The 11,582-nt window shown below is 52.3% G+C and overlaps 1 protein-coding gene across 1 annotated transcript in view; it reads left to right on the top strand.

Annotated features, from left to right (window-relative positions):
* The first annotated feature begins 2,656 nt into the window (after window positions 1-2,656).
* Window positions 2,657-11,582, top strand: part of PRSS16 (serine protease 16) — a 194,443-nt gene continuing 185,517 nt past the window's right edge. The window contains exons 1-11 of the mRNA XM_035297328.3: window positions 2,657-2,726; window positions 2,801-2,961; window positions 4,403-4,502; window positions 4,661-4,790; window positions 6,126-6,249; window positions 6,466-6,543; window positions 6,634-6,681; window positions 7,124-7,414; window positions 8,588-8,729; window positions 11,042-11,221; window positions 11,324-11,469. Coding sequence (XP_035153219.2) covers window positions 2,657-2,726; window positions 2,801-2,961; window positions 4,403-4,502; window positions 4,661-4,790; window positions 6,126-6,249; window positions 6,466-6,543; window positions 6,634-6,681; window positions 7,124-7,414; window positions 8,588-8,729; window positions 11,042-11,221; window positions 11,324-11,469 — 1,470 coding nt within the window. The remainder of the gene's footprint in view (window positions 2,727-2,800; window positions 2,962-4,402; window positions 4,503-4,660; window positions 4,791-6,125; window positions 6,250-6,465; window positions 6,544-6,633; window positions 6,682-7,123; window positions 7,415-8,587; window positions 8,730-11,041; window positions 11,222-11,323; window positions 11,470-11,582) is intronic.

The following is an 11,582-nucleotide window of genomic DNA, read 5'->3' as shown; positions in this document are numbered from 1 at the left end:
GAAAGCCCTTTCTATGGCTTGCCAGCAGGGTTGAATCTCTAATTACTTCTCTCTTCTGCTCTAATTTAAGCTCCTTCATTGACTCTCCAGCCCACTAACTGTTGATGCCCCTTGGAGGTGCCAAGGAGGTTTGTGACCCAGTCTTTGCACATGCCCTTGCTTGGGCCAGAAACCCTCTGACTCCAGACAAGCTCATGTTTCCCGCAATTCCTCATTCTCTCAACTCTTTTTTTTTCCCTGCCTTCCTCCCTCCCTGCTCATTCCCTTGTCTCGACCCTTAGGTCACATTCTTAAGGAATTCTTTCCTGAGCAGAAAATGAATTCATGAATTAATCAGTCTATTCATATAGCCTTTTGCTCATTGCACGTTCGTTGAGAACTTATCGAGTGCCTTGAAGTAGTTTAGGTGTTATGGGTGCATTAGTAAATAAAATAGACAAAATTCCTTTCCACAGTGACCTTACTTCCTGGGAATGGTTCGGGAGAGAAACGTAATACAATGTCATTACTATCAGGGAGTGACAACAGAAGGGTCAGCGGACAGGGTGTCAGGGTTGTGCCATTTGATAAGGGTGGACAGGTAAAACGTATTTGGAAGATAAAATAGCTGAATGGGGAACTGTGGGAAGTGATAAAATAAGACTTGCAGATATTTGGAGGAAAAGCACCCAATGAGAGCACAAGTTCTAAAGGAGTGTGGCTGATACGCTTGTGAAACAGGAAATTGCCCAGTGCAGCTGGAGCAGTGAGCCCGGCAGTGAGGGGCAGGAGGTGAAATCACAAAGGTCAATATAGCAGGAGTCCAGGACGTACATGTTATATCGCACTCAGCACAGAAAGTCAACACCAGAACAAAAGAATGCCAAATTACAGGGTTTATTGCCGGCAACCACGGAGGACTCATGTCTCTCCAACCCGTGGCCCCGTAAAAGAGGGTGACAAGACCTTTTATACCCGTAAAATTACCCTGGGGGTGAGGGGTGGAGATGGGAATGAAAGCTGTCAGTCACCTCCCAGGCTAAGACGAGGGTGAGGGGCTTCAGACATTCCGAGGGCCAGTGGATTCAAATCACCTTCTGGGCGGAGAGGAGGGTGAGGGGGTTCCGGACATTTTGAGGGCCAGGGGACTATTTGACATTCTGATTGTTATTTAAGGGTTCACAGATGCTAAGATTAGCATTCATTTACACATCGTCTGGGTAGGGGTGGGATCCATAGATTTTGAGTTGCTTGGCGCCAGGATGGAGTTATCTGGGGTGCTTACTCTGGGAAACAAAGGCCAGCAATTCTGGCATTTACAGATAAGAGAAGGTATGCAGCGTTACCTCTCTTTGCATCCTGCAAATAATCTAGCAGTTTACAGAAACCAAGATTAGCAGTCCTTGTGAGGAGAATGGGAACAGTTTTGTCTTTTATAAGATGGCAGTGTACAGGTTCCAACTTAAGTTAGCTGTATCACATACAGAATTTTAAAAACTGTTTTCCAAACTTTAGATTTTACTTTGAGTAAGAGGGGGTACCAGGGAAGTGTTCTGACCCAGAGAGTGAATGACTCTAAAATGATCTCTCCATCTGCAGAGCGTGGAATAAGTCATGAGGCAGACACAGGGAGCCCAGCTAAGAGGCTTCTGTGATACCCCAAGTCACAGATGACGGCTCAGCAGTGGTAGCACTGAAGGTGGTGAGAATCATCCGATTCTGGATATATTTTTAAAATGTATGGGAATAATTTTTAAATGTTCTTATTATCATAAGTCCTATGAAAAAGAATTAGGAATAAAGTTTGAAAAGGAATAGACGAGGACCTTAGGTTTGGCAGTTTTTAAAAAGACGACCATAGAAGACCCTTCGAATTTGGGAGAGAAGAGTTCCCCAGATACTTGTGTGGCTGCCTCCCCAGCCCCCTTCAGACCTTCTCACTCCTAGTAACAACCCCAGGGAATGGCCTTTGCATACAGAGCTGATGGAAGTGAGGAAGAAGCCGTGTGCATTTCTGCAGAAATCGCAGTCCACAGGGTAGGAGCAAGCCTAGTAGGTTCAAAGAACCGTTAGGAGTCTATGGAGGGGCGAGACTGGGTCAGAGGGGCTCGGGGCAGTGACAAGGAGCAGAAAGTGAGGGGCTGGAGAACAGACACGGTGAGACTGAGGGACAGAGACTGGAGTATGGAGAGGATGACTGAAATAGAGATGGGGGCTAAGGACAGAGGGAGAGACTGGGTGTGGGAACCGCCGAGGGTACTGAAGATATGCAGGGGGCAGAAAGAGAAGACGGAGGCAGTGGGCGACTGGCGTTCCAGAGAGGCACGGAGGTGGGGAGAGACAGAGGCTGAAGGACAGTCAGGCTTGCGAAGGGGAATCTGAGATAAAGAGGGGGTAGACTGAAGGGGGCAGAGGAGATGAGATGGGGGTGCTACTGAGAGAGCCGAGGGAAGAACAGACTGAAAAGAGAGAAGAAACTGGGATTTCCAGTGTCGTCAGCAGCCTCTGCATGACTCTGGCATCCCGGTCCCGCTTTAGCGGTTCCTACAGACGCCTGACCTGCCAGGAAAGGCGTATGGAGAGAAACCTGAGCCTCTGCTGAAAGGGATGAATTTAAAGCCCAGCCACTGAGGACGAGAAAAAGGTCATTCTGGGGGAGAACAGAGTCCCGAACAGCATGGCCGTCTGGTTTGTCCCGTGGCTGGGCTCTCTGCTCCTGGTTTCCCTCTGGGGACCCTCGGCTCCAGGTAAGAGGAGACCGAAGGTCAAGCAGGGCATCCTAAGGGCGCCAGCCTGACTTCCTCCCCTCCGTGTCCCACAGCCTCCCTTCTCAGGCGCCTGGGTGAGCACATTCAGCAGTTTCAGGAGAGCTCTGCCCTGGGCCTGGGCCTGGGGCCAGGTGCTGGGGCCCTCCCAAAAGTGGGGTGGCTGGAGCAGCTGCTGGATCCCTTCAACGTGTCGGACAGACGATCCTTCCTGCAGGTGAGGCCAAAAGACGGGAAGTCCACTGCCCATCCTGTCCTCCCTCTCCACACCTCCATTCTCCCCATCCCTGTCTCCCTCCTCTCTTCCTCGGTCTGCACCTGTTCTCCCTCTCCACACCTCCATTCTCCCCATCCCTGTCTCCCTCCTCTCTTCCTCGGTCTGCACCTGTTCTCACTCTCCACACCTCCGGTCTCCCCATCCCTGTCTCCCTCCTCTCTTCCTCGGTCTGCACCTGTTCTCCCTCTCCACACCTCCATTCTCCCCATCCCTGTCTCCCTCCTCTCTTCCTCGGTCTGCACCTGTTCTCACTCTCCACACCTCCGGTCTCCCCATCCCTGTCTCCCTCCTCTCTTCCTCGGTCTGCACCTGTTCTCCCTCTCCACACCTCCATTCTCCCCATCCCTGTCTCCCTCCTCTCTTCCTCGGTCTGCACCTGTTCTCCCTCTTCACACCGCTGTTCTCCCCATCCCTGTCTCCCTCCTCTCTTCCTCAGTCTGCACCTGTTCTCCCTCTCCACACCGCTGTTCTCCCCATCCCTCGGCTTGAATGTCAGGCTGCGGCTGCTGTCAGAACCCGCTTTCCTGCCCTGTTCTTCTGATGTGGCCTTAGTCTCACCTCTTCTCAGGGTCCCACTCTTTCTGTTCCTCAGCTCTTGCCTTTCATCCCTTGTTTCTCTCTGTCATTCCCACTCACCCTCTCACTGCTCCTCCCTACCCCGTTCTCCCTGTCCAGAATGGACACAAAACCTACCGCCAGGTAGCAGAAACCTGAACCAGCTTTGGAATCAGACCTAGCTCACAACAGGCACTCGAAGTACCTACCGAAAGGAAGAGCCAATTCCCCGTTTTCATTGCTTACTCTGTATTTAGCCTCCAAAGATATCCCACTTGGATCTTATTCCTAAATCCGTCTGCAGTTATTACTTATTCGACAATTATTACCTCAAGAAATAGCAAGTTCCTTCTAGGTGAGAGCCACTCCCTCAGTTCCAGGGACAGAAGAGTCAAAAAGCCCACATGTGGACAAAGTAGTTCAGATCCATAAAATAAAAAGGAAAAGAACAGAGAAAAGAGGGAAGGAGCAGGCCCAAAATTTGCTTTTGTAGATTTTGCATTCTAGATGAGATGAACAGGGGCCGGGCGTGGTGGCTCACACCTGTAATCCCAGCACTTTCGGAGGCCGAAGCCAGTGGACCACCTGAGGTCAGGAGTTCGAGACCAGCCTGACCAACGTGGAGAAACCCCGTCTCTAAAAATAAAATAAAAAATAAATAAAATAGATGAGATGAACAAGAGAAAACTGAGCACATAAATCAACAGCTCATTTCAGATACTATTAAATACATAAGGAAAGATCCATTAGGGAGACTGAAGCAAACGAGGAATTGAGAAGTCAGGACTCTCATGATGCCATTTCTTCTTCCCCACCCACCTCTTAGCGCTACTGGGTGAATGACCAACACTGGGCTAGCCAGGATGGACCCATATTCCTGCATCTGGGGGGTGAGGGCAGCCTTGGGCCTGGTTCAGTGATGAAAGGTAAGAGGCAAGTTTGGGAGAAAGACAGAGTTGGGAGAAAGACAGAAGCTGGTGGGGGCCAGGAAGGGGAGCTGCATATTGCAATGCTGTGAGACCTGAGGGGCCCAAGGGCTGACACTCAACTTGCATCTCACCTCCCCACCATACACTCTTCACAGGCCACCCTGCAGCCCTGGCCCCAGCCTGCGGTGCCCTGGTGATAAGCCTGGAGCACAGGTTTTATGGCCTGAGTGTACCTGCTGGAGGCCTGGACATGGCCCAGCTCCGCTTCTTGTCCAGCCGCCACGCGTGAGTGCCGGAGGGAAAGTGGGGTGAAGGGACAGGAACGTCTGTGCTTTGTGTCTCTCTCCTCCTCTGTTGAAGTCAACCTCTGAGTCCCCGGTTCCCTGTTTTCCTCTGTCTTTCATAGCATCTTGCTGTTTTCCTTTCCATTGCTGGGGCTCTGTCTCTCCCTCCCTATCTGTCTTTCTCTTAGACTGTATTCTTATCTCTGCTTCTGTGTCTCTGTCTGAAGTAAGACGCGGTATCACTGTGCAGACCACCGGCATTTCCTACCTGGATTACAGAACCAGCATCCTCACCATTCTTCCTGCTCTGCCCTTGACTTCCAGGTGGAAATCGGAATAATTCTGTTAGAGCATAAAGCAGGTCATCATCCTCCCTGGCTCAAGTCCCTCACATGTCTTCTGTATCACTCAGAGCAAAGTCAAACTTGTACAATGGCCATGAGGTCCAATGGGTTTTGGCCTCTAGTCAGCTCTGACCTCCACTCTCTCGGATTCACAGGGCTGCAGTTACACTGAGGTCCTCGCCGTCCTCCAGACTTACAGGCACATTCCTGCCCTGAGCCTCTGAACTCATCCCTCTGCATGACCTGGCCCCTCCCCAGCCTCCCTCAGTGCATCTCAACTCCCACCATTTTCCTCCCAACTTTACTTCACCTGCTTTATTCTCACAGAACTTAGCGTTTTCTTTCCTCATTGGTGTCTCTCTCTGTAACAGTCTGTTTGCCTCTGTCTCATTTGCTCTGTCTCTGTATCCACATCTGTGGCTGTCTCCATCTCCCTCTTTCTCTCTCTGCATCTCAGTCTTTTCTACTAGCTAAACGGTTTTCTAACTGCAGCAGGTTGGCACTGTCTGCAAGCCATTGCAGAAAGGCTAGGGAAGAAAGCAAGCCCTAGGGAGGAGAAAGAGGATGTTAGACATATCCAAACTTCACTCTCCACCTCTCTTTGTGTCTCTTCCCTCTCCCAATGCCTTCTAACTCTTCATCTTAGGAGCCTCCTCCTCTGAGTTGCCCTCTTTGACTGCCCTCAACCCATCCCTACATTTGTCAGGTTTTCGTCTAAACTGACTTGGACATTTTTCAACTCCTACCTAAAACAAGAAGGGAAAGAAGGTGCAGGGCTTCTAGACGGCAGACGGTCTCCGTGGCCTAGGCACACATGTTCTGGGAAGTGTATGTGGCTTGGAGAAGCCTTGGAAACACATCCTGAGAAAACAGGCCTGGCTTCTGGCCAGATTCACCCATTCACATCTCTGGATTCGGGTTTCCCCCAGAGTGGGGAAATCTTCAGGGATTCCCAGCGATGAGGACCGACCGAGCCTCCCCTCTGACCCTAGGCTGGCTGATGTGGTCTCTGCCCGCCTGGCACTTTCCCGCCTCTTTAACGTCTCCTCCTCCAGCCCCTGGATCTGCTTCGGAGGCTCCTATGCCGGCTCCTTGGCCGCCTGGGCCCGGCTGAAGGTCCTGGGACTCCTCCGGGTGGGCTGGGGGGAGGGAACTCGGACTCCAGGGCCCCCATCTCAGATCAGAGGAATCTCTCCCACCACGCCCCTTCCTTCCTCCCGCCCCCCAAGCATTCTGCACGAGCTGTCCTCACTAGAGCGAGTGAGTGACACAGGGGCAGCAAGACGTGGGATTCAGCCCTCACCCGCAGGCTGACGCCGTCTCCCCCCTCAGTTCCCGCATCTCATTTTCGCGTCCGTCGCCTCGTCCGCCCCGGTGCGGGCCGTGCTGGATTTCTCCGAGTATAATGACGTAAGGAGGTCGGGCAGCAGGTGCGGGAGGAGGGGCCCAGTGGGCGGAGGCCGGCACTTCCCGACACCGTCCTCTGCGGTCCGACCACAGGTGGTGTCCAGAAGCCTTAAGAGCGCGGCGATCGGCGGGTCCCTGGAGGTAGGAGGTGGGGCCTAGTCCGAGGGGGACTGGGAGGGAAAAGAGGCCTCGGATGCCGGGGAAGAGAAGGCCTCAGAAGGGTGACGCCTGCCGCGGGGCGGGGTCTAAGCAAGGTTGGAACCGGGGAAAAGACCCAGGTTTTGGAAGAAGGCGGAGCTGACGAAGAGGCGGGGCACCAAGAAAATAGGCGTTCCCTAGAGGGGGCGGGGTTTGGCCAGGGACCAGCCTATCCGGAGGTGAGACTGAGTGGGGCGGGGCCACGGCGAAGGGCGGGGCCTGCAGGGACAACTCTAGGAGGCGCCAGAAGTAGGCAGAGTCTGAGCCGAAAAGTCCGGAGTCTGGCTGCGGGAAAATGGGGAACCCAAGGAGGACGCAAGTCCTGGGAAGGGAAAGCGGAAGCCCAGCCTGGGTCTTGGCAGACATCGCCTCTTGCTCCCCACAGTGCCGGGCGGCGGTATCCGCCGCCTTCTCGGAAGTGGAGCGACGGCTGCGCACGGGTGGGGCGGCTCAAGCAGCCTTGCGGGCGGAGCTGAGCGCGTGCGGGTCCCTGAGCCGCGCGGAAGACCAGGCGGAGCTGCTGGGGGCGCTGCAGGCTCTGGTGGGAGGTGCCGTGCAGTATGATGGGCAGGCAGGAGCGCCACTGAGCGTGCGGCAGCTCTGCGGACTTCTCCTCGGGGGCGGGGCCAACCGCAGTCGCTCCACGCCCTACTGCGGTCTTCGGCGGGCGGTGCAGGTGAGCGCTCCCTGGCGCGGCCGGAGGAGCTCGCGGACAGTTTCCTGCCCACTTCCCTTGTGTGATCTTGGGCAAGCGACAACCTTCTCTGAGACTTCGTTTTCTCGTTTGTAAAATGGGATGGCACCTCACAGGACCGAGGGAAGGTGAAATGAGGCGAGCTGTAGAGCAATCAGCCGGGAGCCTGGCACACCGTGTGCGAATGTCAAGAGACTTGCCTGTCTTGTCCTGTCCTGTGCGTTTTGCCTGGCACATGACAAAATGCTCAGTATTTATAGAATGAATGAAAAAGTGTATCCCTGGGGATAGGGTTCTCCTAGGTATCTCGGCCTACAGCCTCTCAGTCCACAACTACAATCCAGCTGTCGCTTTTCCAGCACTGTCTGGACCAAGTGCTGTACGAAGTGCTTCACATATGTTATTTCGTTACATTCTTAAGAGATAGGCCCCATTATTATCCCCACTTACAGAAGAGGAAACAGGTCTGAAAGTATCACTTGCCCAAAGTCTCACAGGTAATAAGGTCTCAGTCTTCCAGCGCCTCCATCTCTAACCCACAGGGACCCTCTGACTACTGACTCCCGGGAGAACTTGAACTCACCCTTCTGTTTCTGACTTTTGACCTCTGGGGACACAGGCCCTGGCTTGCTGAGAGGCGAGGAGGAATTTATGCCCTATGTGTTATACCAGAGTGAGCATAGAAAGTCAACACCAAGACAAAAGTATGCCAAATTGCAGGGTCTTTATTGCCAGCGGCCACGGAGGACTCACGTCTCTCCAACCCGTGGCCCCAAAAGGAGGGTGTCACGATCTTTTATGCCCATAAACCACCTCCTGGGCAGGGGTGGGGGCAAGGGGCTTTGGACATTCCGAGGGCCAGTGGACTACCACCTCCTGGGCGGGGGTGAGGGTGAGGGGCTTCGGACATTCCGATTGTGACTTAAATGGTTCACAGAAGATAAGCACTAGTTTACACACTGCCTGGGTAGGGTGGAAATCACAGGCCTTAGTTACTTATTACAAGTCGCAGGGGCCGAGATGGCGTGGGTTTGGACTGCTTGCCTGTCACATCGGGGTTACAGAGAGCAGTTTCCACAGAAAGCCCAGGATGGTTGAGGTGTGCAGTTTTACGTGGCTTTTACCACGTCACAGTGTATGCACGTTGTTCCCTAGATTGTCACGCACAGCCTGGGCCAGAAGTGTTTAAGCTTTTCCCGAGCAGAGACGGTGGCACAGCTGAGGAGCACAGAACCTCAAGTGTCTGGCGTGGGGGACCGTCAGTGGTTGTACCAGACATGTACCGAGTTTGGCTTCTGTAAGTGACTGGCCTAACCCTAATTTCGTCCCCTCAAACAACCTCTTTGCTATGCCCAGAGAAGTCATCTTACAGATTGTCTGGACTCATTTTGACCCAACTCTCAGGCATTGTGTAACCTGCAGATGTTGTGCTGGAGAGGGTGGAAGCCATACCAGTGTGTGCATGTGCTTGGCCCTCGCATGCCTCCTCACGCACACACTGGTCTCCACCTGAGTCATCTTCTCTTCAGCCTGTTCTTTCTCTGTGTCCCCATTCCAGGGATGGCCTCCTTTCCCCAGCCACCGGACTAGAAACTTGAACCTTGTTTCAGTTGCTGCCTTCCCATTTTCTAGCTAGCCTGTCAGTTACTGAGTGCTCCCCGCCTGCATGGACAACTGTGTAGTCTATCCCTTCTGCTTTCTCTGCCTACCTCTGCTGTCTTGCGAGAAACCTCCGTCCTTTCTTGCTTGGCTCCCTTCCCAGCCTCCTCTCCGGTCTTGAGGCGTTCACTTCATCTGTACAATCTAACTCCTCATAGCATCCACAGAGATCTTTAGATAAAACCTTGACCCTCCTCTACTCAAAACCACTGCTCCTCAGAGACCCCAGGGTAGTGTTGCCAGATACAATACTGGATGCCCAATAGATTTTTTTTTTTAGTATAATCATGTCCCAAATATTACATATGGTAAAGGCAAAATGTTCAAATTCCAGGTTCACTTACTGCTCAGGTGATCTTGGGCAAATGACTGACTTCTCCATGCCTGTTTCCACATCTATAAAATGGGAATACTGACAGTACTTCTCTCATAGGGTTGTTTCAAGGACAAAAATAGGTAATATTTGTAGCATTCTAAGAACAGTGCAGTTCTGCGGTAAGTGTTTCTTAGCCCCATGTTATTATCATCCTAAAGCTTTACACACTTTAACCCTGTTAACACATGAGTCTTCTGACACCGTATGAACTTTGCACGCGCTGTTCACTTTGCTTGGATTATTCCTCTTCAACTCTCAACGGTGTCAGGGAACCAGCCCTGACATAACCTGGGGAGTCTCTGGGGTTGGTGGAGACAAGGACATTTAGAGACAAAAGTAAGAATGTATAAGGGTGGGCTCCCAGGAGGCCCATGTGAGTTGGAGGATGCGAAGGCCCTGAGCACTGGAGGCCCACACTGTTTATTGAGTGTGTAAACCAAGAAGCCTGTGCTCAGGGATGGGGGGTGTGAAAAGGAAGCAAAGCAGCAAGCTTTGGTCTATAGCTGTGGCGATTTGGCATGTCCTTGGGAGGCACAGAGCATGCTCCACTTTACATACAGTGAGGAAACAGAGGAAAAAGCTGCAGCTAGAACAAGCGAGACTGGCCGCATTTTGTTGCTACAAAGCAGTCTTCCTTCCTTTGAGCCCAGAGCATGGTCTTCCACTAACTCCCATCTTGTGCCAGATAAGCAGGTCATGGGTCAGCTCCTCTCTCAACAGACAGGATGCCCTCCCTCAGGAAGCCATGATCCCTCAAGATAAGCCAGCCGTCCAGCCTCCCACTTCAATAGCTCTGTGCTCTTCAGCATTTTACACAGTCTGTCATCATACATTTTTTATTGCCTCTCTTCCCCTCTGGACTGATCCTGTGACAGCAGAGCCTGGAGCTGTCTTGGTGTGCCCAATATTGTCCAGCATTTATCTGAGCACATGGTAGGTGGTCAGCAAATAGGGAGGGAAGGAGTGAATTAATCTGATGTTATGGAAGTTCGATTTACCCTGAAAACACAGTAAGCTATGGGTTTTAAGCAGGGAAGACGTGACACAATTTGAGCTTCCAGCATTGCAGACCTTTGCACATGCTATTTCCTCTGCACATGCTATTTAGACCTTTGCACATGCTATGTAAACTTTTGAACATGCTGTTTAGACCTTTGCACATGCTATTTCCTTTGAACATGCTATTTAGACCTTTGCACATGCTATTTCCTCTGCACATGCTATTTAGACCTTTGCACATGCTGTTTCCTCTCTTTACTATGCCCCCTCTTCTCTGTCTTTGTTTGGCTCAGTCCTGCTAATGTCTCCAGGTCTCATCCTTTGCACGATGCTCTCCCTGAACCCATCATGTTTCCTCTGGGCTCCCTGCTTTCGTGTCTTTCCTTCACAGCCCTGATCACTCTGGGCTGTCGCTGTCAGGGGATCTGTGAGCGTCTCTCTGCTAGGATCATGAGCTCCTAGAAGGGAGTACTGGAAACGTTTTGGTCATCACTAAGGAAGTCTCTGAAAATGGTTATTAGAGGAGAGTGGTGGGCTGGCTGTATACCCACACTTACAGGTTTCTCCCTACACAGATGTCACCTGTGAGAATCCCAGATGTCCTTTCTCCCAGCTCCCAGCACTGCCCTCCCAGCTGGACCTATGTGAGCAGGTGTTCGGGCTCTCACCCTTGTCAGTAGCCCAGGCTGTGGCTCAGACGAACTCCTACTATGGTGGCCAGACTCCTGGGGCTAACCAAGTGCTGTTTGTTAACGGTGAGCATGCGGTCAACACCTATGTATGGAGCCCCAGTTCAGCAGAGCCCCATCCTCTTCCAGCCCCCAGCTACCTAGCCGCATCCTTTCCTTTCTTTCCAGGGGACACAGACCCTTGGCATGTGCTAAGTGTAACACAGGCTTTAGGATCCTCAGAATCTGCTCTTCTTATCCCTTCTGGCTCCCACTGCTTGGACATGGCACCTGAGAGGCCCTCAGATTCCCCCAGCCTCCGCCTAGGGCGCCGGGTAAGAGGGAAAAGGCTTTGAATAATTTGCATTCTTATTTGAATGAGCATTTGCATGTTCCTTTTTTTCTACTGGTGCTGAGATCTGACTTTCAAAACTCCGCCTCCCCACAG

The sequence above is a fragment of the Callithrix jacchus genome, chromosome 4, assembly GCF_049354715.1.
Source record: "Callithrix jacchus isolate 240 chromosome 4, calJac240_pri, whole genome shotgun sequence".
Taxonomy (NCBI): Eukaryota; Metazoa; Chordata; class Mammalia; order Primates; family Cebidae; genus Callithrix; species Callithrix jacchus.
The sequence above is the reverse complement of the archived record's forward strand: the minus strand, read 5'-3'. Positions and strand labels throughout refer to the sequence as shown.